General features: G+C 40.2%; 1 protein-coding gene across 2 annotated transcripts in view; it reads right to left on the bottom strand.

Annotated features, from left to right (window-relative positions):
- mib2 (MIB E3 ubiquitin protein ligase 2) overlaps positions 1-26,817 on the bottom strand; it is a 53,768-nt gene that overhangs the window by 3,180 nt on the left and 23,771 nt on the right. For both annotated transcript variants that reach the window (XM_042491325.1, XM_042491324.1), the window contains 15 exons: positions 22,523-22,629; positions 20,979-21,173; positions 20,463-20,605; positions 19,139-19,246; positions 18,895-18,999; positions 17,478-17,640; positions 16,723-16,856; positions 15,298-15,446; positions 14,608-14,764; positions 12,791-12,945; positions 6,471-6,597; positions 5,288-5,548; positions 1,662-1,840; positions 1,310-1,503; positions 1,050-1,115 (listed from right to left, as the gene is read on the bottom strand). In XM_042491325.1, coding sequence (XP_042347259.1) covers positions 1,050-1,115; positions 1,310-1,503; positions 1,662-1,840; positions 5,288-5,548; positions 6,471-6,597; positions 12,791-12,945; positions 14,608-14,764; positions 15,298-15,446; positions 16,723-16,856; positions 17,478-17,640; positions 18,895-18,999; positions 19,139-19,246; positions 20,463-20,605; positions 20,979-21,173; positions 22,523-22,629 — 2,243 coding nt within the window. The remainder of the gene's footprint in view (positions 1-1,049; positions 1,116-1,309; positions 1,504-1,661; positions 1,841-5,287; positions 5,549-6,470; positions 6,598-12,790; positions 12,946-14,607; positions 14,765-15,297; positions 15,447-16,722; positions 16,857-17,477; positions 17,641-18,894; positions 19,000-19,138; positions 19,247-20,462; positions 20,606-20,978; positions 21,174-22,522; positions 22,630-26,817) is intronic.

Raw genomic sequence — 26,817 nt, 5'->3', positions numbered from 1 at the left:
TTGGTAGCTTGTCCTTGTCCTTTGCTTTAATCTCCCATCCAAAGCTGTCTCACTGACGCTTCTAACCAGCGAAGTCTGTTTCAGTTCCTTTTGTTTTTGAAAGCCCGAACCATTACCTTTAAATTTTTCATTAAGAAAAAAGGAAAATGCTGTGACATGCAATAGGCATTTATTAAGTCCAGTGCATATTTACATATAAGTCCAGTGCTCCACTGAGTCAGTGAGCTATTGCACCACATTTCAAAGACAGGTGGTGGAATTTTAATGTTTTGTGATGTAAATCTCTATTTTTTTATATTATTATCTGCTGGCTTTGCTGACAGCAATGTTACTATAAATTAAGAAACAAACCCCCTTAAGTACCGTTAGCACTGTTAATGTTAGGACCAAAAGCTGTGATGACCCTGCTAACAGTGCTAACACAGCTAAGTTAACAATGCTAAAGTGTGACAGTGGCTGAAAATCTGGCCACCTACTTAGTGACGCAACCTGCGGGGAGGCCAGAGGGTGGGGACAATGTTTCCACAACAACGCTGTGTTGAAATGGCGTTAAAAGCCCCAATGCCAAATGAGGGGTGCCGCTAACTAACGTTAGCTCCAAAACCAAGGTGGTACGCAGTGCAGTAAACTGAAGAGCAGCAAATTTAACCTATAGACCTGATATGCGTAACTGGTGAAAAATATTCTCAACAGTTAACCAGTGAAGAGTTAACTATTGATATCCCTGCTGCAGACACAGATTTTTTGTCTTCTTTGGGGTGTCCATGTAAAAAAATGCACAATGCATGTGAATTAAAAAAAAACGAATAATAAATAATGAATGGTCTAATGAATAAACATTAGGCCAACAATCAGTCACACCTTTGAAATTAAATTTAAAACTGGCTTGAAAAAGGAAATCTCCAGTACATGCAGATAATAGGTTAGAAAAGTTTGCAGTCAGACAGAAATAAAAGCTGTCAGTCACAGGGCTATTTTTGTCCCAAACATGAATATATATAGACGACCTTTATTATCCAAGATAACAAGAATGAGAGGATTGTTCTTACCTTGTCTAATTTTCTTGGTGATTGTGACTTGGCATTTGATGCATTTCTTCATTCGATGGGCACACTCTGTTTAGACAAGGACCAGGTCAGCAAGGAGATACAAATAAGGTACAAAGAGAATACAACAAAAAGTGCAGCTACAGTATCAAGGGCTTGTCCACATTTTTAAAATATTTTAAAAATATTAGCCTATCTATTAGCCAATATTAGCCAATCTGCCTATTGATAACAGTGTGGCCATCATAGAGTCCTCCACTAACCTTCACAGGCCACGCTGTGCTGGCAGGGGCAGAAGAGAACCAGCAGAGCCAGCTCGGAGCAGATGAGGCATTCACTGGGCCCCGGCGGTGTGGGGAGAACCAGGTTGGTCATGGTGTTGGGTGTAGTGTGGACTCGCCGCAGGCTGGCGCTGCTCAGACCTTGTCCACATGTGATGGCCTGCAGACGCTGCAACCTGAAAGGCAACACACAGCTAGAGTTAAGTTTGACATTAAAAAGGCATTGACAGTTTTAAACGCAACATGGCTTTAAAAAAATCTATTCTTTCGTTTATCAGTCCAACATATTTTAATAATATCATGCTATATCAATGTTAACACTGCTTGTACAGACCTGTGTTTCTCAGAGAAGCTCTTGATGAGCTGCAGCATGGTGCTGTCTGCCACCAGGTCCAGGGGACTCTTTCCCTTGTGGTTGGCGTAGTTGATGTCAGCTCCTTCCTGTGCTAGAAAACAAGCGATAGCTGCACCAACGCTCAGCTCGGTATTCCCCAGAAGACCTGAAGCGCTCAGCTGTGGATACACATGATGATGATGATGGGAAGAGAGGATAGGAAAGACAGAAAAAGAGAGAGGTTGCAGTTAAAAAGAACAAGATTTTGAGGCAGACCCACATCCACAAACACACTCTCACTAGGGCTAAAACTGTAGAAATGGTGGAAGATGAGACAACCTAGTCTAGGACACAGCTGATAGCAAGCAACAAGGAAATGATGTTAAACCAGCACAACCCAACTGAAGCGGATACATAAACCAAAATCTAATCAGCGCTGAAGAACTCCCTCAATTACTCGTCTGCTGACAGTGGCCAAAACAGCCCTGAGCGCTTAAGCCGAGCCACCTTCATGGGTGTGTGTGTGTGTGTGTGTGTGTGTGTGTGTGTGTGTGTGTGCATTGGCTTGGCAGATGCCCAGGATGTTGAGTGGAGCTGCAGTGTTTGCGGTCATGTAAACTGGAAAGGACGTTCTTTATTGGTGCAATGATCTCGACACCAACCGATGTAGCAGTCATATAAAAAGTACTGCATGAAGCAACAAGTCAAGGTCTGTTAAAGAGGAATATTAAAACTAGTTTGTGTGAGTAAATGGCTCTCTGAAAAACATAAAGGACATTAAAAAGATTCTTTGACATTATATGACTGATATTTATTAATGCAGGGCTCAATACTAAAACCACCTTAATTTTGAGTTATAGTTAAGATACTATATGTCAGCTTGATAATGAAAAATGTCACATAAAAGAGTGTTTGAAAACTTGATTATAATTACCAAACAAGATTCCTTGTAGTTTGTATTTTTAAAACTTTACTTTCACTATGCTTTCCTTTCAGGTTCATCTGATTCCTTGTCATTGTTTGATCAATAAGCACATTTGTCTGTGATGTTGATGGGTTAGTCAAACTTTTCATTCGACAATTAATAAACTTAATTTGCTTGGGCTTTGTCTCTAACACAGATGCCTGCGTGCACACAAGTTAACGCACCAAAGCATGTGTGGTGCTGTCACGTGAAGTGTTATCTGGTTCGGTTCTCAAATGACTAGCAATATTTAAGTATCACTAATGCAACAAATGCTAAAAATTGTTCATTCTGGACTGCACCCTTTGCTGTTCATATTTTTGTATTTGAAAAAAGTGGTAGCCACTGATGGCAACCAAAGGCCATGGACAGGTTTGCAACGTGGCAAGTGTTACTGCCCTGTAATGGGCTTGATTATCAGAATTGAGAGGTGTCCCTCATAGTGATGAATCCACAATGAATAGTAATGGCTTTATGACCCACAACTTTACTCTTAAAAAGCGTGATGCCCCCACAGTCAGATTTCTCCCTCAGGAGTGGGTAGAGACCAAAAAGGGAGCTAAAACAAGAATAAATATTGGACTATTGCACACATCTCCAAATGAATGTTGCTATAATGCTCCTCCAAGTGTGCCCTAATGTTAACACATTCACCATCACAATTCTATAAGTTGATAATGTGTTAGTGTTGAGTTTAAAGCTTGTTATGTTGAAGGTCAAAAAAATAAATAAATCAATTAATGCTGGTATTGAGAAGTAGTTTACTGTGGTCTTTTCATAAAACTGGGCTGTCTATGCAGCAGAAGGATGCAAAATCTTTTGAAACTGGTGCTACATGACAAGTGAAAAAAGAGAAAAGGGGCTTTGGCATTCTACTTAAAAGGTAGAAAACCTATAGCTATTAGAAGGCAATACGTAGTATGAGACCAATAAACACTCCCGTTGGTGGACGACGTTATGAGAGCTTGGCTAGTTTGACACAAAAAGTATGGTGGCCTGCTGATAACAAACAATCTCAAATTACAGTAACACAGCAAGATAAAGTATGTTTCTGAAAACATATGAGGTAAGAAATACGCAAAAGAATCACAGGTAGTTGTTGTTGACTGCAAGTGGTGCAGAAATGACATTTGTTAAATAACGTAACAAATGTCACCTTAAGGTTAGATGCACTAGAGGGACACATGAGGATTCAGTCAGTAATTTATGTGCCTCTGAGGATGAATAATACCACATGACTTCTTTTAAGCCTCCTTATATAAACCGAGTGAGGTCCTGTCCAAGTTTAAGACATCCTCTCGGGAAAAAATGGCACGGTGTGTTTACACCGTACTCCTAAATTGATCACAGACATCTTAACTAGAGCTCTGTCTTTGCCAAATCTATATTGCTACAGTGAGTGGGCCCTCTTCACTTTTCAACCCTTCAGCACTTCCTCCTTCCTTTCATTACACCACCAGGCTCAGTCTCTTGCCAATATTGGCTCTTAAAGCAGCAATATGAGATTAAAGATGATGTAATCTTTGTTTCTAATTAAATAAATCCTAAATGTTGAGACTCTATATCTTAAAATTTATGTTACTATTAAGATGTACAATACTTTTTTTTTCAATATTTATATTTTTTCTCTAGAAAATAAAGCTGTAACACCTGCTCTAACTTTCACATAGTACCACTCCAATCTGATGACTTTCTCCTCATTTAACCCCTCTCTCCTGCACTGTTTACACAACAAATTCACTCCCTTTTCTCCTTAGTTAACCCTCACCTTAAAGTAATCCAGCCTGACTTCTTTTCCCGCCTCTTAGCCATTCATCCCCCTCATTTACCTGGTAAAGCCAACTAACTCCTTTATCCTGAATCAACCCCTCACATGATAAACAAATACTTTAACATTCCTTCCCTCTGTTTTTGTTTACCTGTCCCTCCCTGCTTCGGTATCCCTTAAGTCCCTGTTTACTCTGCTTTGAGTCTGTTGTTACCTTTTTAACACTGCCTTAATCCTTTTTTCCCCACATTTAGTCTTAATCAACTCACTTTTTAATGTCTGTTTACCCGTCATTCAGTCTATATTTACTCCTTGTTGAATGTTCCATGTGCTCTTCCTTTGGCTCTTTATTTGTTGTGGATTGTCTCTTTCGTATCCATCTCTTGGGTTTTTATTTACACTCTCACCAATCTTGAGTATGTGCACGCCATTTCACATCTTTTCAAAGCTGTGCTGTCTCTTTACAGCTTATTCAGTCTCAAGAATACCCAGAATTCAGTGGTAATGCATCACTCAACAGCAGTAGACACATTATAACTCCTTCCCATTATGAGGTGAGTAGTGTCAATGAAACACAATAACATAAGAGTCAAGCCATATTCTCAGCAAGGTTGGTAAAGTGTATTTTAGTAGTAAAGCTTTCTTTCTTCATGTGGACATATATTATCACTACTTTGAAGAAAAACTGCCAGTTTGCGCTTTTTAATCAGAGTTTTCCCCTAAACAAGATAAAATGAAGATTTATGTTGGAATGCGTATGTAACTACCTCCTCCCCCAACCCTGGCAAACGGTGACTGATCTGAGAGCAGTTGTTCCTTTATTACAACTCTAGAAGCTCTTCGTAAAAATTAATAACACTTAAAAATAAAATAAGTAACCTAATTAGTTCTCACCCTGCAGTAGAGAGATGTGGAGGAGCAACCCTCGCTGCTCTCTTCACTGGTGCTGGTTCCCACGGCAGGGCTAAGCATAACATTGGCCAGCTGTGGGCGGAGAAGGGCAACGTGCATGGCCGTGTCGCCATCCTCATCCTCCATGTTGACGTCTGCACCCTCGGACACCAGCAGTTGCACCAGGTCGGTGTGGCCCTGCGTTACCGCCAGCTGCAGCGCCGTCTGGTTCCGGTTGTTACGGATGTTGATGTCACAGCGTCCCTGTGGAAGAGGAGGAATAGGAAAAATAGAATTACAATTACGCGCACAAGTCAAGTTGCATTTACAGTTTACATTTATGTCTGTGAAAAACTGACTGCTTCACACACATCTTCCCCTCGGCAGCACAGGAGTTCTATATCTTATCAGCACAGTTTCAAGGTGGCACCCAAAATAAGTATGAGCAATTCAGTATCTGATCAAATGTCCTGTTATAATGTAACAGTGAAGTTGACCTTTGACCTTTTGGATATAAAATGTCAACAAGTCATTATTATACAAGTATATAATTTGACATTTGTGTGAAATGTTATCATAATTAGCATATGAATTCTTGAGTAATAGCCAAAAGCATGCCTTGTGAGGTCAAAGTGCCCTTTGACCTTTGGCTTTGACTACAAAATTTTAATGGGATCATTCTTGAGTCCAGGTGGATGTCTGTGCCAAATCTGAGGACACCCAGATGCTCAATGTGTTCTTAAGGTGTTGCGTTTACAAGAATAAGACGGATGCAAGGTCTCAGAGACCTTGACCATTGAACACCAAAATCTAATCAGTTTGTCATAAAGTCCAAGTTAACGCATTTGTCAGATTTGACAAAATTCCTGCAAGGTGTTTGTGAGATTTTGCTTTTACAAGAATCAGACAGATGATGCCACAGTGACATTGACCTTTGACCTATGACCACCAAAACCTTATCAGTACATTCCTGTGTCCAAGTGAATGTTTATGCCAAACTGGAAAAATTTCTCAAAGGCGTTCTTGAGATAATGCATTCATGAGAATGAGATAGACGGACAAATTGAAAACATTTAATTTTAAATTAAATGTACAAAACGGACCTGTATTACTCTAAATTCAAAAGAGGCAGTTAAGTATCAAAACAGTTTTAAAGGATTCTGATGTGCTCCGCTCTTCAGCTCACCTCCTTGATGAGGATCTCGGCAACATCCCGGTGGTTGTTGAGGGAGGCCAGGTGCAGCGCAGAGAAGCCGTCGTCCTTCTTAACGTCCACCAGCTGTCGCGCTCTGGCCAGGATCTTCTCTGTGGCCCTGCCGCCGGAACAAACAACATGAGACTCTATTAGCCGGGGTGCACAACACTCCGGGCTTAAATTAAGACCAGTTATATCTGTAGTAGTTGCCCAAGTGCTTTTTACTACAAAGTCTCCCACTTAAAAAGATGGTAAATGGCGATGTTACAAGAAAGAGCCCAGTAGTATTAAAAGGGATTCTAATATTGGTCAGAGGGGAATATCAATACTCTGATTAAATGTGATGCTATATAAAATATTTAAGAAATTTGATACCCAGATCTTGATGTGAGCTTAGTATTACACACATGAACATGATCACACACATTGACAGTACATCACACCACTGCAGACTGTATGCACCTCTCAGAATACGAAGCTCTGTGTACTTGACCTCAGCTTGGACAGAGACGCAGCTGTTGTAGAACTGATAACAAGCCGATCTAACAAGAAAACACTGACGCATTACAGGCAGCCAGCTCTCACTAAACACAGCCAACTCACCCTTCATTGTGTTCAGTATTGAACCAGCACGCTATAATATGGTAAGATTATCAAATTCCAACATCTCAAAGGTCAACTGAGAGTATCAAACACTCAAATTTTTCAACGTCGAACAATTAAACCATCCTCATTGGCGTCCTTCTAGGTTTGTCAGATTTAAGCTTGTTATCTTCTATGTGAGGGTTAATAAAAGAGAAGCTTTGAGACCACATTCACTGAAGTGAGACTATTACAACTTTTTTTGTTGTGATTCACGCAGCGGGCTGATGCTGCAGAGTGAGGCCAGGCTGCATTGTTGAGTTGTCCTCTGCTTTGTAGCTGAGTTTGCTTTATGACGTGTGAAATTGAAGACGACGGCCTTAGCGGGCACCCAGGAAGCTGGCGTGCCACCATGGAGGCTTTGGTGTGACGTGACACAACTTTACTATTGACTTCAGGCTAATTTTAATGGTAGCTCTGCTGGATTTCACTGTTTGGAAACACTGGTGTTAATAGATGAGGCTGGTGTCAGTTTTTATTTTTTTATTTTAAGGTCAGTTTATTTATCAGAATGGCACAGACTGATGGAGAGCACACAAGGGACAATTATTGCTCCTAGCTTAACATTCTCTTTTTGAACTTCCATCCCTCGACAGACGGCTCCTCATTATCACTTATAAAACTAACAAACTGGAAGATGTAAAGACATTGCTCAGTAACCGGCATGCAGACATCATGCAGAATATCAATACAAGTCATAACCAATGAGCAACCAATCGTGCATACAGTAATACAACCCAAGCTACTTCATTGCCAATCCAGCCAATTACTATAAAACACAAGTGTCAGTGCAATACGTACTATAATGGAAAAACGTCCAGGGTGACGACTACAATCAGACACTTACATGTATTGCTTTTTAGGACTTTTTCAAGATTTTTAACCAAATTTAAGACTGTGATTTCTGGACAAATCATATTTTTCTTAATCAAGCATTGAAGGTTCCATGTATGAATATGGTTATTAGAGTGAGTTAGGTTAATCTAAATTTTGCCAACAGGTAAGTGCAAGTATAAAGGAAAATGACGTATAAGGTAGCTTTAAAATGTGAAAAATCAGAGATGTGGACTTTCACACAGAAAAGCTTGACTAACATTGACAAAAAGAAATTTAAAGATGGATAAATGAAGTAAGATAAAATATGTTGGTAGCAACTAAGACCTAACAAATTCAAGTTTCAACTCTGTTCAACTATTTCATGACCTTTAAGGTCTAATATTTATACCACTGGATTTAAGACTTTTAAGACTTTAAGGGACCTGCAGACGCCAGCAAGCTTTACGGGGGGGACACAGATGGCCGATGAAAAAAAGTATTTAAAAATGATTATTACTTTGTATGAGAATTCTGATTACTTCATTATGTAATGTCCTTTTTATCTACTTTTTTTTAATACTAAGAAAACAAGAATCACAAAAATCTTGTTTCAGTGAATCTGAGTGACAGATTCACTGAAACAAACTGTAAGCTATCTTTGTTCATCAACACACCAACTCTCTTAAATGATGCAACAAGATAGTGTAATCATTTCTGTATAACACTGTTGAAATCCCCTTAGTAGTGTACAGGGAACAAGACAAATGCAATTATTATTGCATCCGTGTAAAAAGTGGCTGCTTTAAAGCAGCTTTAATAATGATAACTAACCAATTACGTTTACAGGCTCATTAGTAGCAGTTTGCTGATTCATTTCAAATGCTTTACTGAGAGCTTGACCGCTGAGAGAGCAGGCTGCTTTGTTACATGTGTAGTCACGTATGGCCGGGATCTCCTCGGGCCGTATTACTAAGGATGAAAGCAGTTGGGGAGACATTGTGTTGGAGGTCATTTGTACCTGCAATGCAGCTCTGTGTGTGTGTGTGTGTGTGTGTGTGTGTGTGTGTGTGTGTGTGTGTGTGTGTGTGTGTGTGTGTGTGGTGAAGGTATTGAGGGAAATATCATTCCTGCTTTGGAGTCGTCTCCAGAGCACCCTCGTAAGCTGTGGAGCTCCCCCTCGCACATCTGAAGGACACACAGCCGTGTCCATTGCGTCACCTTTGCGTCCACTACGCCTCATTTCTCTGACTTATTTCCATAATCGTTACTTCTATGTGTTCATGAATATTCAGTCTTGGGCTGACGTTTCAGGGCAATTTTTGTGCAAACATGCCTTTGCACACAGCAGCTAGAGGGCATCTCAGGCATGCTGGTGATGACTTCTCTGGAGACTGAAGTCATCATTTGGTTATTTTTGGGAGTTTGCATCATGCTTGTTTGTGACTTGGCTCCTAATCAAAGCCCGATAAAAGAAAAACAGAAGAAATGTACCATGACTAGTTCTAATTCTTTGACTGTGGAAGTGACAAAAGAAAATAAAATAAAGTATTTTGATGTATAATTAGCTGTGAGAGTGAGTATGCTGTGATATCTGTCTTGTGCGTGCCAGTAAAAAAGTCACAATGTAGCTACAGAAAGAGAAGTAAATAGGAAAAATAGAACAAACTGTCTGAGATCAAAAAGGATTTGATGAAAGTAAGGAGAAAACAAAGAAGCTGGAAGGATGTGAGATTAAAGAAAAGAGGGAGAAATCCATACAAATATTCTTTCCAAGTAAATACCGTAAACAGACTAAGAAGCCCGTACATCCATTCGCCTCTTCTGTCGAGCTAAAAACTCCAGAAGAAATCTGGCTGCCTGCCTTGTTTCTTTTCTTTCCCAGGACTGTTTGTGAACTTGGCCTCCAGCCCTCTTTTTTCCATTTCCTCACAATAAATAAATACACTAATAAACAAAACATTCTCATCTTTCTGTCACAAAAAAAACAACAGACAGGCCACAGCTGCTCACAGGAACTCCATACAGCCTTGGATCAAACACAAAATCTACTTTTATGGATGATCTTTACTTTCAAAGTGGAGCAAAGCAATCATCAATTTTTTGGAGAAAAATTCCAAGCAGAGGTACGCATTGTACTTTGGTGATAGTAAATAAAAAGTAGATAAACATCAATGAGCATAGAAAGGAAAATCCACAATATCTATTAATTCCGATCGTTTAAATTTACTCAAGTGAATCTCATGTTAAACAGTTGATAAACAGTGAAAAAATGTGTCTACCCTCAATATAATGCCTGCACACATTCGAACCGTATATCACAAATCATATTTAAGACACAACAAAGCAGGAAAAAATGACAAACACACCTCACCTGTACTGTGTAAATGCACTGTAGGCCTGCTGGTGATATATGAATGAACTAGTGAACCGATCCAGTCCTGAATACTGTAAATCCTGTGTCTCTACTTTTGGCGCAGCGGCTGATGTCAAGCTAAATGAATGCTGGAGTGCGCAGCCTTAACTCCCAGCACTGCACATATGACACTTGCCAGAACAGATCGGACATTTATTAAATGAGTGTCTTCCGCGGCCTCTGCTCGCATGCTTTTTTTTCCTCTCTCGCTTGCCTGTTGACTGCCTTTTTCCCCTGCTCGGTTTGTCCACATGCTGCACTCATGTACAGTCTGTCCTGAGATTTTCTTTTTTTTAGGATCTTTTTCAAAGTGTGTACAATGAGATGGCTGGTTGGTGGAGTTACGAAGAAATGTGGGTCACAGGGAGGTGAATTTATCACTTCAAAGCTTTCATTTGACGAGAAAAATGGATTGACTCGCGGTCATTTTTCACTGGTTTTGTACATGACAGACGGGCGTTAAGTGGATTTTCGAGAGTCTGCAAGCAAATTACCAAAGGACTGAGCTATGGTTATCTACTTACAGCCTGACAATCTTCACTAATGACAACAGCAGGGCTCCCAGTTTTTTTAATATACATTGCAAAGACATTATCCTTCAAAAGACATAAAATGCACTTCAAAAAGTGTCTAATTGAAACCTTGAATGAAGTGGCATCACTTCAGGGAGGAAATTTATGGTGATGCTGGTGTTTTTCAGTCCCGCTTCCTCTCCTTCATGGCACCTCTTTATAAAAAGAGCCAGGGACAATTTTCCATTACATGGTTTTCTTATAATTTCGGAAGGAAAGTTTATACGAGGTCATAAAAGCTCTGGGAACTTCACCATGGTCAGACTTGGAGCACAAAATACCAAGTTGTCACTCGGGCCTGTGAGGAGGCTTACTATCACACTGTATGTGACCTGAAATCGTGGAGAAACTAACAATATCAGCAACGCAGATTACATGCATACATGTGCATAACATGTAGCTACATTTAGCAGCGTATGCTACATAATGTTAACACTTGCAGTAGCATGTCTGAAGCAGATTTCCATATAAAGAAATCTAGGACATGATGACATTGAAATATTTTACATAAGACACAAAAGACATAAAGTACAATAAGTTACTTTTAAAATCAATCCAGAGTACTGCTGAGGACTGTGGCGTTTTCTAATAAGGTGAATCATTCACATTGGGTCTGTTCTCTCTACATTTCCAGGCTATTCTGGTTGTGTGGGTGCTGATGTGATGCAACATGGACAGAGGAGGACACCGGCACGCCAAAAACAAGGAGCCAGACAGAAGAGTTGTGTTTGAGGGTTGAAACCTTATCATTGTGAGAACATTCAGTTTTCTGCCTGCCCGGTCAGCGCGGCGTCAAGGCTCAGCTGTGATTGAGCACCTTCAGTGTCAACCAGCCTGAAACCAACACAGTCCGAATACAAGGGAGGCTTTGTGACAGGTGTCAGCGAGGCAGCCCCGATGTTTGTCCTCGAGCACCTCAGAGGAGAGTGAAATGTTTGAGCTGATCTTTAACCAGCTCCCTATTTGTGTTCCTGTGGCGACTCATACAATACATGAAAGAGTTTTGCAGGAAATTCATCTTTTCTTATTTGAATTAAGAATAATGTGTTTTACTTTCGCCTTTCAATAAGCACTGTGATACAAACAGTGGCAAAGTTATGACAGCTCTCATGGCTGCTGTGATGAGATTTTTGGGGAAAAAAAGATCTGGTACACTCTTTCACTGTTTGTTCAGATTTTTTTTTTTTTTTTTACTTGAATTTCTGTTTCTGCGATGCTGAAAAATGACTACACTAAATGTAGTTCTGGAAAGTCAGTGTGTAGGGAAACGGTGCAAAAATAAATGCTGCATTTTTGCCTGATACTGACTTCCATCCTGCTGACAGCAGCAGCAGCAGCTGTGTGGGAGATGAGCTCAGTTTCTGTAACGAGTAGTGTGTGCGTGAGAGTTGACCTTTGAGTCCACATTTGAACACACAGGAGAGATTCACAAGCCCACAAACACAAGCCCATAACCATCATTTCCAAGGCTCACACCAGATATGTGCATTCAAACTACCAAGACACAGAGAACAACTGAGCAGAACAGACTTCTTTTTGTTTGTTTGCTATTATAAGAATGAATTATTTAGAGTAGTACTACTTCCCATATTTTAACTTTTCTTAGACTTTTGAAAGATTAATGTAAGATATTTTAATATCAATAAAGGCCTTAATTGAGATTCATTGTGTCAATGCCTTTTAAGACTTTTTAAGGATCTGCAGGAAAACTGGATGCAGTTTCATTAATCATGCTATATGACGACCCCATGAAAATCCCAACTACATTTAAGTGCTTGGGTAAAAATCCAAATTCTAATGTTACTTTTTGTGATATGTGTGGCGCCTCAGTAAGAAAGCAGAAAGTTCTGAATATGATCTCTACTCACAGTTTGTTTCCTTTGAGTGCGGCGTGGTGCAGCAGATTGAAGCCTCTGTGGTTCTGCTGTGTGAAGTCAATGTTGGGCACCAAGACCAGGATTTCGATTATATTGCGGAAATCTTTAGCGATGGCATCATGGAGCGGTGTGTCCCCGTATGAATCCTGAGTGAGAAGAAACATTTGGTGAGTGAGGCTGTTGTACACGTGGGAACTCATCTCTTTGGGCCTCTACATGAGGCATGTTGAGACACGACACAGCGAAATCCAAAATCCTGTTGAAAACTTGTTTCAGTGGTTACTGTAGAATCATAGTGTCTAAGTAGAGGGTAGCAGGGAATTTAACTTTCCAAACAGCACCATGAATCAATGAATATCTATAATACATACATTGCAGTCACATCTACAATATTTTTTATAATATAGAGGTGTCAGTCTGCACCAATGACATGATTTTGTTCGCGAAACTGATGTGTAATCCTGGCATGAACACTGTATGTATTCTGAATCTATATTTGTAGTGTGATGGATGCTGCAGTCCATTCTGATTGTGTGTGGCCAAAAACAAAAACAAACTGTGGGCTGCTGTTTTTAGCTGAGTAGCCACACTACTCAAGCAGAAAAAAAAATGGTTGTTAGTGTATTCGGGGGCTTGTTGCAGGCATGTTAGACAGTGAGGAAAATGCCCTGAGAGAGAGACTAAATTGCCTTAATGAGGCTGAGGGCTGAAATTCAGCAGGGTCACAGTAAAACACCATAAATGTTTGTATTTGTGTGTTTACATCTACTTGGAAGGGAAATGTGTGAGACATGACATGTGTTCAGCAAATGGCTGACACTGCCAGAGAAACTCACTTACTGGCTACTCAAACGCTCACTCAACGACGACCACTGGCTACTCATGTCTACTAGCTGAGTCATGAGCTCCTGACCAGTGACTGAGTCAGAGAGGGCATGATGAGGCTTTGTAGGTAGAGAAGCACAACATTGGATTTTTTTGCCAATATCACACATGCCAATATTTGAAGTCATTTTGGCTGATTGCCAATGCTGACATATGCACATTTTTTTGCACCTGGCTGCAGAGAACATCTTATTGTAATGGCAAAGTGGTAGATGCAGACATGAAATATAATGCTTTAAAAAATGCACCCATTCACTGGGCAAAATTTTTAAATAATTTAATTTACTTTTATGTAACATAAAAATAAAATTCAGTAAATAAATAAATAAATAAAATTAAAGTAAAATTCAGTCTTGGATTAATTTTAGTTTGCTAGCTTGTAATGTTTTTAATGTTGTCACACTTAATTAAATGTTAGTTTTTATCCTGAAACAGGGTACATCATCAGTTTGTCGTTATTAAATATAATTTAGCAAATGGGTAAAACATATTCATGGAAGAAAGTCAATGATATAGCCTAGTTATTTCTTCCAAAAAAATAAATTAATAAATAAACTACATAATTCTTTGCAGTTTGCAGCTTGGAGCAGGAGAGACACTCCTCAGGCCATTTTAGCACAGATGTCAAACCAAACTATGAACTGGGTGAACTGTGTGATTCCCATCTCTTATCACACATGACAAAGTGTGAGCAAATGGCTAATCATTTCACACCTACATAACCAGTGGTATTAAATGCTACTAAAACTGCCCCAGCACAGTTTTCACTTGGTCTTTATACCAAATAATAAATCAGTTAATGTAGATAAATAATATGTGGGGAAGAAAAAAAATGAGAAAAATGACGAAGAATTAAATACACAAACACGTTCACTTGGGTTTGTAGAGCAATCTGAGGTATGAGGCAGCTTCGGCCCTCTCACCTGGAGATTGACGTCAGCCGAATGCTCGGTCAGCACTCGCACCACGTCAGTGAAGCCCTTGTTGACTGCAATGTGGAGCGCCGTGCACATGGAGTTGTTCAGGAGGTTAACATTTGCCCCCTTGCTCAACAGCAGCCGTGTGATCTCTGCCTGGTTACTGAATGGAAAGACATCATAAACAAAAAAAAAAGACATGTAAACAGATTGATCATCATTCCTGTCGAGTGATTAAACAGCGCTTTTCAAGATTTTCCAGCTCTACTTCCAATGAACATCTCAAAAGCTTGTTCTGAAAACCCTCTGCTGAAGGGTTGCATGCTAAATTACCCAAATGTCATTCTTTTTAAACTCTGTCATTTTATTTGCCTGATGCGCCACTGCTGCAAGCCGACGAAGTTATTTTCGACAAGTATGAATTCCCGAGGAGATTTTGTTGAACGTCGACTTCCTGAGAATGTGTTACTGTGGCGAGAGGAGGAGGAGATAGAGCTGGCTGATTAGGCAACACTTTAATGCTGTCGCTTCTGTGAATGGATTATCAGGCTACAAGGAAACATTAGGAATGAGAGCTCTGTGGTACATCTGCCAGTCAAAAGGAGCAGGGCTGTATCTTCTTGTGAACTCAAGTGCTCTCGCTCTGTACTATTGTGCACTTAAATGTGTGCACGAAAACTGCGATTGCTTCCTTACCCAAAGGCAGTGTAGTGCAATGCCGTGTCTCCGTCTTCATCCTTGACCTCGATGGAGCTGTTGGCCTGCAGCAGGGCCTTCACCACCTCCATGTGGCCTTGGTGAGCAGCAACCTGCAGTGCAGTCTTGCCCTGGTTCTTTATATCCACCTGCCAGGGACACAAACGTGGTTGGAGATACATTAGAGCGGGTTGGTGGCCTGGACGCTAACAGAGCTGAATGTAGACTGCCTGGAAATAATCTGAGCATGAACTACAACCACGTTCGTCACACACTTGATACATAATCCTAATAAGTAGTGGAGTCATCACCAAGTAGAACTGTAGTCAAGGACGTAACAAAACAAGTCCTTGAGTTACATTATGTAATGCATATGTGTAAGTCATATGTAACATTAAATATAATGTGTTGTATTCTGTAGGCTGACTCGAGTTAGCACCATTAATTTTAGCTGAATTACCATTGACCTTAAACTGCAAATACACACTCACACACTCTAACCAGACTCTGGTTCTAGTATTTCGGTTTTAAGGAGATGTGGTGGTTTTCACTTAAGTCTTTTGGTTTGCAACTGTCATTTAAAAATAGAAAATCTAAAATAGATTTTGTGTTTTTATGGCTTTCAGATTCCATTTACGTCTTCTTGAGAAACTGCAGTCACGAGAATGAGACAAACCAGATCACAATGACCTTGACCTTTGACCTGTGACCAACAAAAACAAATCAATTCATTGTTGAGTCCAAGTGGATGTTTGTGCCAAATTTGAAGAAATTCCCTCGCAGCTTTCTTGGGATATCACATTCATAAGAATGGGATGGACATCCCGAAAAAAATGATGCCTTGTAACTGGCATGAGTGTATAAATACAGTTTCCTTCACAAAGTCATCGTAACGCAGGGTGAGTAACTAATTTTGGTTCGATCCCTGATCATTCTCTTGCTCTCCCAAGCTGGATTTAATAATCAGTCTTAGAGTGTCTTCTCTTGACCAAAGCAACGCCATGAAATTCTGAGAATAAATTTCAGTTTATTAACGTATCTCATATATCTCATGTAATTCCTCACAGTTCTCTTCATTAAATATGTGTGTTAATGAGAGAGTAACATATAGTTTACAGCATAAACCATGTTTGATTCATATACAGTACTATATCCATTAAGGAGAAGGGGGAAGAAAAATGCTCTGCCCCAGTGCTGTGCTGCATCAATAGTTTTGAAAGATATTAGAGTGGTGTGTGAAAATCTGGATAGTCCAGAGTCATTAGCTTCATCAGACAGACTGTGTTTGGTGTGTCCTTTGCCTTATCTGGTTCACTAAGTCACTCTGGCCCTTAACTTCCCCCACCCCCTGTCTTGGTGTCGTGGTGGAAAGAGCTCTTGGAACGGGCAGCGGACTGCAGCAAAGAGAAGGAGTGCTGCACTAACCTTGTCAGGATACTTCTGCACCAACTCCCGCACTTTGTTGGCACTGCCGTGTGCTGCCTCAATGACCAGCCGGCTGGGATTGTCCTGCTCTGTGGACTGAGACAGCAGCTTCTCCAACACTGAGATGACAGTACCTGAACAGAGACGCAGGCAGTTGGAGATGGAGGGGAGGGGAGGTTGTGAAAAGGGGACAGACAAGAGAGACAAAAGGATTCATTTAGCTTAATGAGTCTAATATGATTAGAAATGGTGTCGCAAAGCCTTCCAGAGAGCTAAAATAGCAGACAAATGGGTTAATGGGTTTGTCAAAGCTGCGGTAAATGCAAAACCACATGAATGAGTCAAAATGCCCCTTCATGCAGTGCAATCTGACCACACACACATCCACAAACTCACACAAGCTCCCGGCTGCTGAGGTGAGCACATGCACAGAACAGATTTAGTCATGACTGAGAGACTGCTGGGAACTTCTGACATGATGATAAATGTCCGCTGTGCTGCCAAAGCTTCTCGCTGTCAACATGCAGGATCATGACATGATATAGTGAAGAACATTTTCAAGAAATGACACATATTACACACACTGCTGCAAAAAGCAAGCGCAACTGTGGCCATGAATGCCGTAGTTGCAGCCTGGATGTGAAAACAGGCAGAGCTGCTGGAATGAGGGCGGGGGGGGGGGGGAGAATGAGTGCATGCAGAAGCTGGAGCTGAAGTGTTAGCGATGAGCCCCCTCGTCCCGGCAGAGGCCTTACTTCCAGATTCGTTGGGGTTCTCGGCCGTCATGAGGTTGGCGTCCACCTCCACGGTCTGGGCCGAGAGGCACGCTGGGTTGAACGTCCACGTCTGGCCTCCAAACGCCACCCGTAGGTCACCATCTGCATACACTTTCAACACCTTCCCCGCCTGGCCAAGCACCTAGGAAAAAAAACGGTGAGTAAGGTGGATGTGGTGTGGATTGGTGAAAAAGTGCCTTTTTGGAGGGGACAAGTAAAGAGATAAAGACCAGAACTAATCCACCAGGAACTATTCATTATTTTTTTGAGGAATGAATTCAGTGCTTCTTTCATTTTAGGAAAAATAACCAGGCCCCATTTGGAGAAGTGGCTCTAAATTTGGTGAGTTCCTGATGTACACCCAATTTTCAGGAAGTAGGTCACTTTTAAATCAGAGGAAGGTCTGCCAAATAAAGGCTTTACTTTAGCAAGTAATGAAGTTAACATCAGACAGACAGGGAGGTAACCTGAAGATGCCAGAATACAGAGGTGAGGCAAAGTCATTGTTTTAGAAGTTTCAAGTTATTACATCCCAATACAAGCTGCACATCAACATATGCAAGGCCTTTATCAAGACTTTAATTAGGGGACTTCGTTTAGGACTTGAAACTTGAAAATTGCAGTTACTGGTGTGAAGGTCCAAGTCGAGTTACAATTTGTTTTTTTGATATTGTCAATTGAATTTCAAAATTTTCGTGACCTTAGTTTATAGATTCATGTTCTTCGAGTTCTTCACAAATCTACCTGGACCCTAGAAACTGAATCAGAACCTGTACAAGTTCAGGTCCATATTTTATTATGGTCAAGCGAGTCCAGGTTGGGTCTCAGGTCTGTTTCTTATTATTGATTACGTGATGATCAGGCTTACTTACGGTCAGATTACAAGAGCAAAAGTTAAAAAAAATAAAAGAATTGATCAGAAGCACCAGCAAGTTTAAAGCTGAGCACTGGTAAGAGGGATAGTGTGCCCAACAATATGCAAAATTTGATTAATTTAAGAGAAGCCCTTTTGATTATTATTTTGATTGGTGCCTTACCAACTAAAGGAATATAAACAATCAAAGAATGGAGACATATTCAGACTTTGTGTCCACTTTAAAAGTAGACATTAACCCCAGACGTCTCTCTCCTCTTGGACATGCAACAGGTCAGGTCTGTAATAACTCGGGCAAAAATGGGTCCGGCAAATACATGTTTAAAAAAAATAATGACCATTTTTATTTTGGAACAAATTTCCCAATTAGGGTTCAGGTGCGTTATTTTGGACCCTTGAAGATCTCTAGTCCACACCCCTGCCTCAGTATGGCATTAATTCAGTCTTTATAACTATAGCTGAAATACCATGAAGAGTAAGTATGATCAGTCTAACAGCTATTATCAGGCTAAATGAGCATACAGGAGCCATGCTGTCTGTCCACTCCCCGTGGCCGGCCTGCAGTCTCTTCACACTCTCAATGTCCTCCAACACTCTTACAAGTTCGCCAACTCCAAACGTGTTCACCTAGTGGACAAAATGATGGACAAATAATTAAAAAAAATTCCTAGCCTACCAAACTGAAAAAAAAAAAAGTGATAAACCAACTTCGCTCACGTTTAAAGTGAAGTTCTGACCCATGTGACATCTTACAGTGAGATCCTACCTTGGTGAGAGCCCCAGGATGGAAAGTCCAGCGGATGTTGTTGCTGTACTGGACTCTGACATCTCCTCGGTCAGTGATTCTATGAACAGTCCCGATCCGGCAAATGTACTGAGAACACAAATAGGCTGTGTCACCCAGGGTTCTCCCTCTGCAATGCTGTGACCTTAATGTTCCCTTTAGCAGCTGTGATTTGAGAGTTGAATGCTCTGTTTCCTTTCACTCTGTTGCACGCTAACGTCCATCTGAGCCACTTATATAAATATTCTGTACAGCAAGCTCGGGAGACCTGGTGTTTTGTCTGTGAGGCCATGTTTATCTAAAACATAAAGAGTACATACAATGGGCAAAGTACAAATAGGTCATTGCAACTTGTCTGAAAAAAAAACAAGTGAAGTTCACTTGGAACTTCTACATTACAGAGGAACTCGATAGGGAGTTATGTAAAACCGTCTGTTTTTAAAGAAGCTCTGTACGGTAATCAGAGTGCATCTTTGACTCAGAGGTTGTCTACACACAGCTCTCAACATGGAGTTGGCTGAGGTGGCTACAATGCTAACTGCTTGAATATTGCTAACAACGACAGCAATACTAAGATAGCTAACATTGTGTCCTGGGGGGAAAACGGAGGGTGAGTGCTACTTTTCTGCAACAGCACTGTCTTAATATCAGTGGTAACTGCCATATAAGAACAATGCAGAGTGGCAGCAATGCACTAAAATGTGTGTGCAGCTGGACTGTCTACCACAGCAAAGGACAGAGAAGCTCCGAATACAACATACAGAGAGAGAGCATGACTTCATTCTCTGCTCAGGCACCATTACTCCAATATATACCTGAACATTGCTGTTGCAGCTCCAGTAGCCAGACATTGTCTTAATGTTCCGCATTTTCCACGGCCCCATGTTATGTTATCTTTGGAAGTCTTTTTCTTTTCTGTATAGTAAAGATAAACATCTAAGGCCTAAACTCTTCATATTTAAAGAAAGTTTATTGCAATTAGTAGGACAGTGTACAGGAACTCTTTTCACTTTTCTGTACAGTTAATGTAATTTTTGCATTATTTAAGTTTATTTGGCAGTAGGTTTTCCTGTAAGCATCCTTTTGTAAGCTTTGGCATTCATAACATTAAAAAAAACAAACTTTATTAAATAAAATTCCCATTTTTAATTTATTCCTTGGGTGTGCTTCCCTTATTTGTCTGGGCCATAACAATAGCAAATACTGGTAAGCTGCTATGTTAATGTTCTGAATATCCAATAAAGCTCCTTTAATATGTTTGGACCTTTGTGATTCGTCTTTCTGGCAGAGTGTAAGACTTTAATACCTCAGCCATTTTGGGGTTCCACCCTCCGTGGCCCTCCTGCATCTGTCGCAGGATGTCCACCTCCAAGAGACACTTGACCTTGTCGCCCTGCTGGAAGGAGTGGCCGTCAGCACTCTCCTGGCGCTGCAGCTCTGCGTGCTCCCCTGATGGACAGGTGTTAATGTTGGACACTCATGAGGGTTTTCCAAAGCAAGCACCAGCAACAGTTTAGAGTCAGCACATTTTCTGCAGACATTCATATTTAAACTCGTGTTTTAAACTGTCGTGCAATAATACCAAAAAACATTACAATAACGCCTAGTATGTTTTTGAATGCCAATTCCTATATGACAAAGAAATTATTTATAGGTTAAAGATGAAGAGGAGAGCTGACCTTTATTTATCTGTAAGTAGTGACAGACTAGAATCCAGTTTTCGAAGGCTATTAACTGTCAAATATGCACGGTTTACTCCCTTAAACAAATGAGAAATAAATGACTTAGAGCAAACTTCGAAATAGAATTCTGTCTGTCTTACCGAGCTTTGGTAGGTGGTCCTTGTAATAGAAGCCTCCTTGGCCATCAGACACGTATTTGAGGTCTACCTTGCCCTTGTGGCCCATTCGGTAGACATTGGTGGTGCCATTAGACCAGGTGACGCTGGCCACGCTGCGACCAGACTCTGTGTCCCAGCCGCGAATGTCCACTACCTTCCCAACCTTACCCTCCCCGCCTACACACACATAAATACACACACACACACAAATATGCAAGAAACAATAATGCATCAGTGTGTGGGAGAAGGGGCGAGATAAAAGCATGAAAGAAAATTCAGCTTAGAAAGAAAAGATGTTAGATAAAAGGAACAGAGTTTGGCATGTTTTTCATCAAGAGAAAAATGTGCACAGTCAGATTTGACAAGCACAATATAAACATGACATAAATGAGATGAGGACACAGAGGTGTGTGAGAAACAATTTCCCTATAGAGACATAAGCTGAATAGTGTCATTCACTTCCATTTTCTAGAGCCAGCTCAGTCCTTAATAGTTTCTCTATGAATCAAACTGAGAAAACAAAATGCTCCATTCTTGATTCAAAGACAAAAAAACGACCAATAAAAAAAAAAAAAAGAAACACCATAAAACAATAGAATGTTTCACATTGTGGTTTCAGATCTTGACATCAGGTTTTATGATGTAAATAAACTCTTGTCAAGCCAGTAAAGTCATCAAGCTGCCTCAGTGCCTAACCACACTAGCTAAACCAGTGACCCGTGACACGACATGGCGGGCTGGGGGTTTCTGAGCATGCTCAGAGCTCCCCGTATGCGCTTACCGCATACACCATTCAAGCCTGATGAGTGACTTAACCAAACCCCGGGGCATTGATTTCAAAGACACCAAAAGGACATTTTGACTCATTCGCTCCAGCCCAGAAAAGGGAGTGATGCTATTCTCAGAGACAACGATGACCCCAGACCAGAAAACATAAAGACGTATTAGCATTCCCGCTTTCCCCAGAGGGAACACTCAGGGGCTTTAATTTTGCCCACTAACGTGGAAGATTGCTTTCAATTATCATTTGAACTATTTCAAACATCTGCCAATGCAAGCTGTCTGCTTCTGAAAGAGAGCACATTTTTTTCAAAACAGCAGTGTAGACTCGTAGTTCGACACATATTATAAAACTGCAGATAATCATGGAAACCAAAAGCTCAAAATGTGCACCATAGACTATATTTTAAGTGAAGGGGCTTCTCAGTTTATGCCACTACACTGGGCTGGAAAAAGAAAAACAAAGAAGACAAATGTTATGGCACAGGGACTGTGTAAAGACACTCACAGACAGGCACATCTGTGGAACAGACAGATGAGTCACTGGCAACATAAATGCACACAGACACATACTAACACGACATTTTGCGGGTTAATGAGACGTGAGGTTAAAATGTTATTATGGGTTGTGGATGGTGAAATGCTTTGAAGAGGTACAGCTCCATGCTTTAAGAAGGTAGGGGGCCTGCTGAGCTTGCAGTGTCGAGTTAGTGGTTAAGAACATTCCCCCCACACACAGCACTCACCGTCTTGGTTGCCCCAATCCCAGTCAGGTCCACGAACCACTTTAACCCCCTGGAAGATTCCTTTGAGGATGATCCGTGGGAGGTTCTGCCTCGGTGCCAAGCTCACTCTGTGATAAGATCATGGAGACACAGCTGAGCAAAGTGCTCTACAGACCATTTCAGACAACATTAAGGCTTGATATGAAATCTACAAAACCTGGCCGCGAAGTATGCATAATAAAAACCAAGCTTTGAATCTGTGACCAGCCAAGGCAGACACACACCCCGAAAAGCCACAAAATACGGAAAAGACGCAGTATTATAATAGTTATGAGCAAATACATTTACTTCATTATTAGGGATGCACCCCTTGTGAAATTCTGAGCCAATACTGATGCTCAAAATAGCAATTCTCCCAATTAGGATGTTTTTTGCTGTTGTTATTTAAGTCTCTGTGTTATTAATCCCCCTTTTTGTACCAGGGAAACAAAGAAATCTTCATTATAAATGAAATCCAGTTAAAACATACAAATTTACTGAAGAACCATTAAAAACACATTCTTTTCTAATTAAAAAACTTTTTTTCTGCAATATATATTTTAAATTGCTGTAAAACATCTACACATTTCTCCTTCAAAAAATGGTATTTATTTAACTTTCTTGCAAAAAAACAGAGGAATAGTGTGTATGTTACACCCTGGGGTTTGTCATAATAATGTAACTCAATGCAACCTCCGTTAGTTTTGGCCACTGCCTGCTGCAACACAGCTAGTGTTAACAATTTTTTTTGTTCACAATGTAACTTTATCAGGAACAAAACCAGGTGCTCCCTCTGACACTATGATGGTGAATTTACTGCGTCTTTACGTCACAAAGTCATCCAGAGAAGATCTCTGTTTGACTTCTAGGACGATGGGAGCTCTGCTTTTTAACCTGTGCGAAATATCGATGTGACACAATGGAAAACATTAGCAACTGCCTTCGGTGAATGACAGCTTATGTGCCGTAGGTCAATGGCAGTCAACAATGCTGTTACCGAAGCTCAGCTGATAAATCGGTGCATCCCTATATAAATTGGTCATGATAAGGGGTGCAGTTTTTAAGGTTTATACATCTGTCAAAAATGTTCGTGATTGATAATCAAGCTTATGAAATGCAAGTTATGAAGGAAAAAAAATCCTTGATGACAATAGACATGGGCTATATCTGCTGCCAAACCCACAGAAGTTTTGTGTCTGAACCATAAGTCAGATTCAACGAAATACTGTTGTCATACCAAATCCCGATAACTAGAAAGTCCATTGACAGATGGACGGAACCAAATTCAACAGATTAATCCTGTGCAACTTAAAGGATTTACTGAAGAACACACAATACTGTTTGAGAAGGACACTTAGATAAAAACCTAACCCGTTAATGTATCAGAAAAAAATGGCTACTGTATATTGAGTTTAAACAAAACAAGCTGCTGTGATCTCCTTTCAACAGACAACAAAGTATCTTGTAGAGATTTCGTGTACGTGAGCTTGGTTTTGTTTACATTAAACATTTTGTGCCAAAAGACATAACATGTATCCTAGCATGTTAAATACATTTCCTACCTCATAAAAACCTACAAAACCCTTTAAGAATGTTTTGACACAAGAATCAGCCGTCTTCTTTTCCTATTATTAGCACGGTGCTACCTGTCTAAAGCCATCCCATGCTCCTGATATTTACAGTATGTATGTCAGCTGCCTGACAGATGGCTTAGTTTGCTTAACAATGTCTCATCTGTGCTAGCTCTTCCACAAGTGGTCAAGAAATAAGTTCGATCTACCCTATTTAAGACAAAGTATTTTTCTAGAAAGTGTAAAAAAAAAAACCATAAAAAAAAACATTTCTATGCATCAAGTGCAAATACAGATTCAGACACAGAGACTGTCATAACTTCAAAATCTGACATACCTTATGGTAAAGATTTGATCAGATCTTGGCGCAAAGGAGCTGCCTATTCCCATACTTTCTTGACGAGATCACACCCCGGCTTCCATTTAAACCAAACAGCTTTTTGGATTGACTCAAAGTCATATAAAATCCAGTTTGATCAAAAGAGAAAGAGCCTTGTGAGAGCTGTCGTCCTCAGGGAGCCTAAACGAGACTTTGCTGCTCCTGCATGTTTCTCTAGCGCCAGGGTATTGCTTAAAGTTAGCCTTGGATAACTTCATCCCCCATCAGTGACCAGATTTTCCAGGTTCCTGGGCACTGTGGCAGGAAACAGCAGTACATTTGGCTCTGAGAGCCAACTAACAGTAAATCTCAGCGTGGGACTGGGCTTGGACAGGTCTGTGGCTGACAAGAGTGCATCTGTAAACAGAGCTTTGAGCCTAATCCCTGGACAGCAGAGCCATCAGAAAGCAGGCCACCTCAGGGCAAAGCATAGAGCATGAGTGTGCTTACCTGGTGTCTGTATAATAATAATAATAATAATAAACTTTATTACAGACTCAATGGTCCAGATAAGAAGAGCAAGACAATACATACAAAAGATATAAAAGACACATATAAGTACCATACCAACATATTCACAATGCAATAAGATCACTTAAAAATTATATATATATTCATATATATAAATATGATAAACAAGATAAAAGAAAATGCTGTACATACATTACATAGGGTCTGTACAAAAACATTTTTATGCATTGCTTCAATGCAATAAATTAGTTGCGTTGCTGTGTTTGAGGCTTTCCAGGAATTCAGGCTATATATGGCAACACCTAACAATCATGGCTATAGTAAGAAACTTATTGAACTTGTAGTATTAAGGGTTACGGAGAGAATGTAGCAACCTGTGCCAATTTCCTGATGACACAAAGCTGATTTAGTTCAGACTTGAAGGACTGACTGAAGGGATTCTCGGTGTTGCCGCTCTGAGAAAGACAACAGCTCCTTCAAGGGATCAAGATTTCTAATCCTGCTCAGCCAAATGTCACCTCTGCTCTCAGACAGGATCAGGACAAGAGACTTGCACCTACTGACACAGCGGCTGGGTCAACAGTCAGCCAAGGGTTAGTTTTACTGTTGAAAACAGGAGCAGAAAATAAGAATTTAAATCAGATTGGTGTCTGTCAGAAAAAAGTTGGTGTGATAATACCAGCTGTGGGTGGCATGATGGCTTGACTTTGTGTCAATCTACACTTCAACAACCAAAGCACTGAAACCAGGGTGCAAAATTAGCACTAGGCACTTGGGATGTAAATCACAAGTTTCATCACCATACGACATTATACTGATTCTCTGGAAAAAAGATGTACTTGCTGATATCATAAAGTGTTCCACAATACAATTTCTATTTGATTCAGGGGCCTGCAATCAATGTGAGGTGACATCAGTAAATATGAGGGATGCACAACAATATTAGCACGTCATCAGTATCAGCAGATATTGGCTTTAAAATGAAATATTGGATTCAGCCATCATGCTGATTTCTGCTGATATCGCAAAGCATTTTTTTTGACAAAGTGAAGACGTACAAAACATCAACCCTAAGTTGAAGTATTTTTCTTATTTTTCACTATGAATGAATATTACTTACACTGAAAAGCATTGTATTTTATGTCTCCATCTGCTGGTGGGCCATCACAATAAGAGTATGCATAGTATGATGTTAATTCCACTATAGAAGAGTCTTGATAATCACTAGGTGAAGGAAAAGTGGATGTATCAATCAATATGGATATTGGATATGGATATCAATATGGACATTGGCCAAAAATCTAATACCATGCATCCTAGTAAATACCTTTATTATCTTTTTCTTGGATGTTTACCATTATCTGCCTGGTGCAAGGCTGCGAGCTCTATTTAAGTGCTTAGGAGGGAAGTTTGCGTGGATGAAAATGGTGAGAAACGTGCCATGGAAAATTCAAAATAAAGGCGTATCTTAAAAATGACAATATGTATTGATGTTTTCACTTTGCATCGACAACGTTTGATCCTTTATTCTCGAATCTACTTTCCACAATTGATTACTGGTAAAAACGAATGATCAATAAATCAATTAATCATTATTTGAAAAATAATATCAAAGCGCACAGCAACATATTGCATATGCTTTGACAGCAATCTATGGATTAACTGATTGGATTTCACATGTTTGATTAAATTCCTTTGACCAATTAATTGTTATCATCCCAAATTCAGACTGACATACTAGCCACAAGTCAAATGCAGGTAATACATGCAAGTAGCTGATAGATTTACTTCACTATTCCAGCCTAAAAAACAATGGCAATCTATTGACTGGCTAGTGAAGTTTGAACACGTTTGCA

Source organism: Plectropomus leopardus, chromosome 8, assembly GCF_008729295.1.
Source record: "Plectropomus leopardus isolate mb chromosome 8, YSFRI_Pleo_2.0, whole genome shotgun sequence".
Classification (NCBI taxonomy): Eukaryota; Metazoa; Chordata; class Actinopteri; order Perciformes; family Serranidae; genus Plectropomus; species Plectropomus leopardus.
This window is presented reverse-complemented; position numbering and strand designations above follow the sequence as displayed.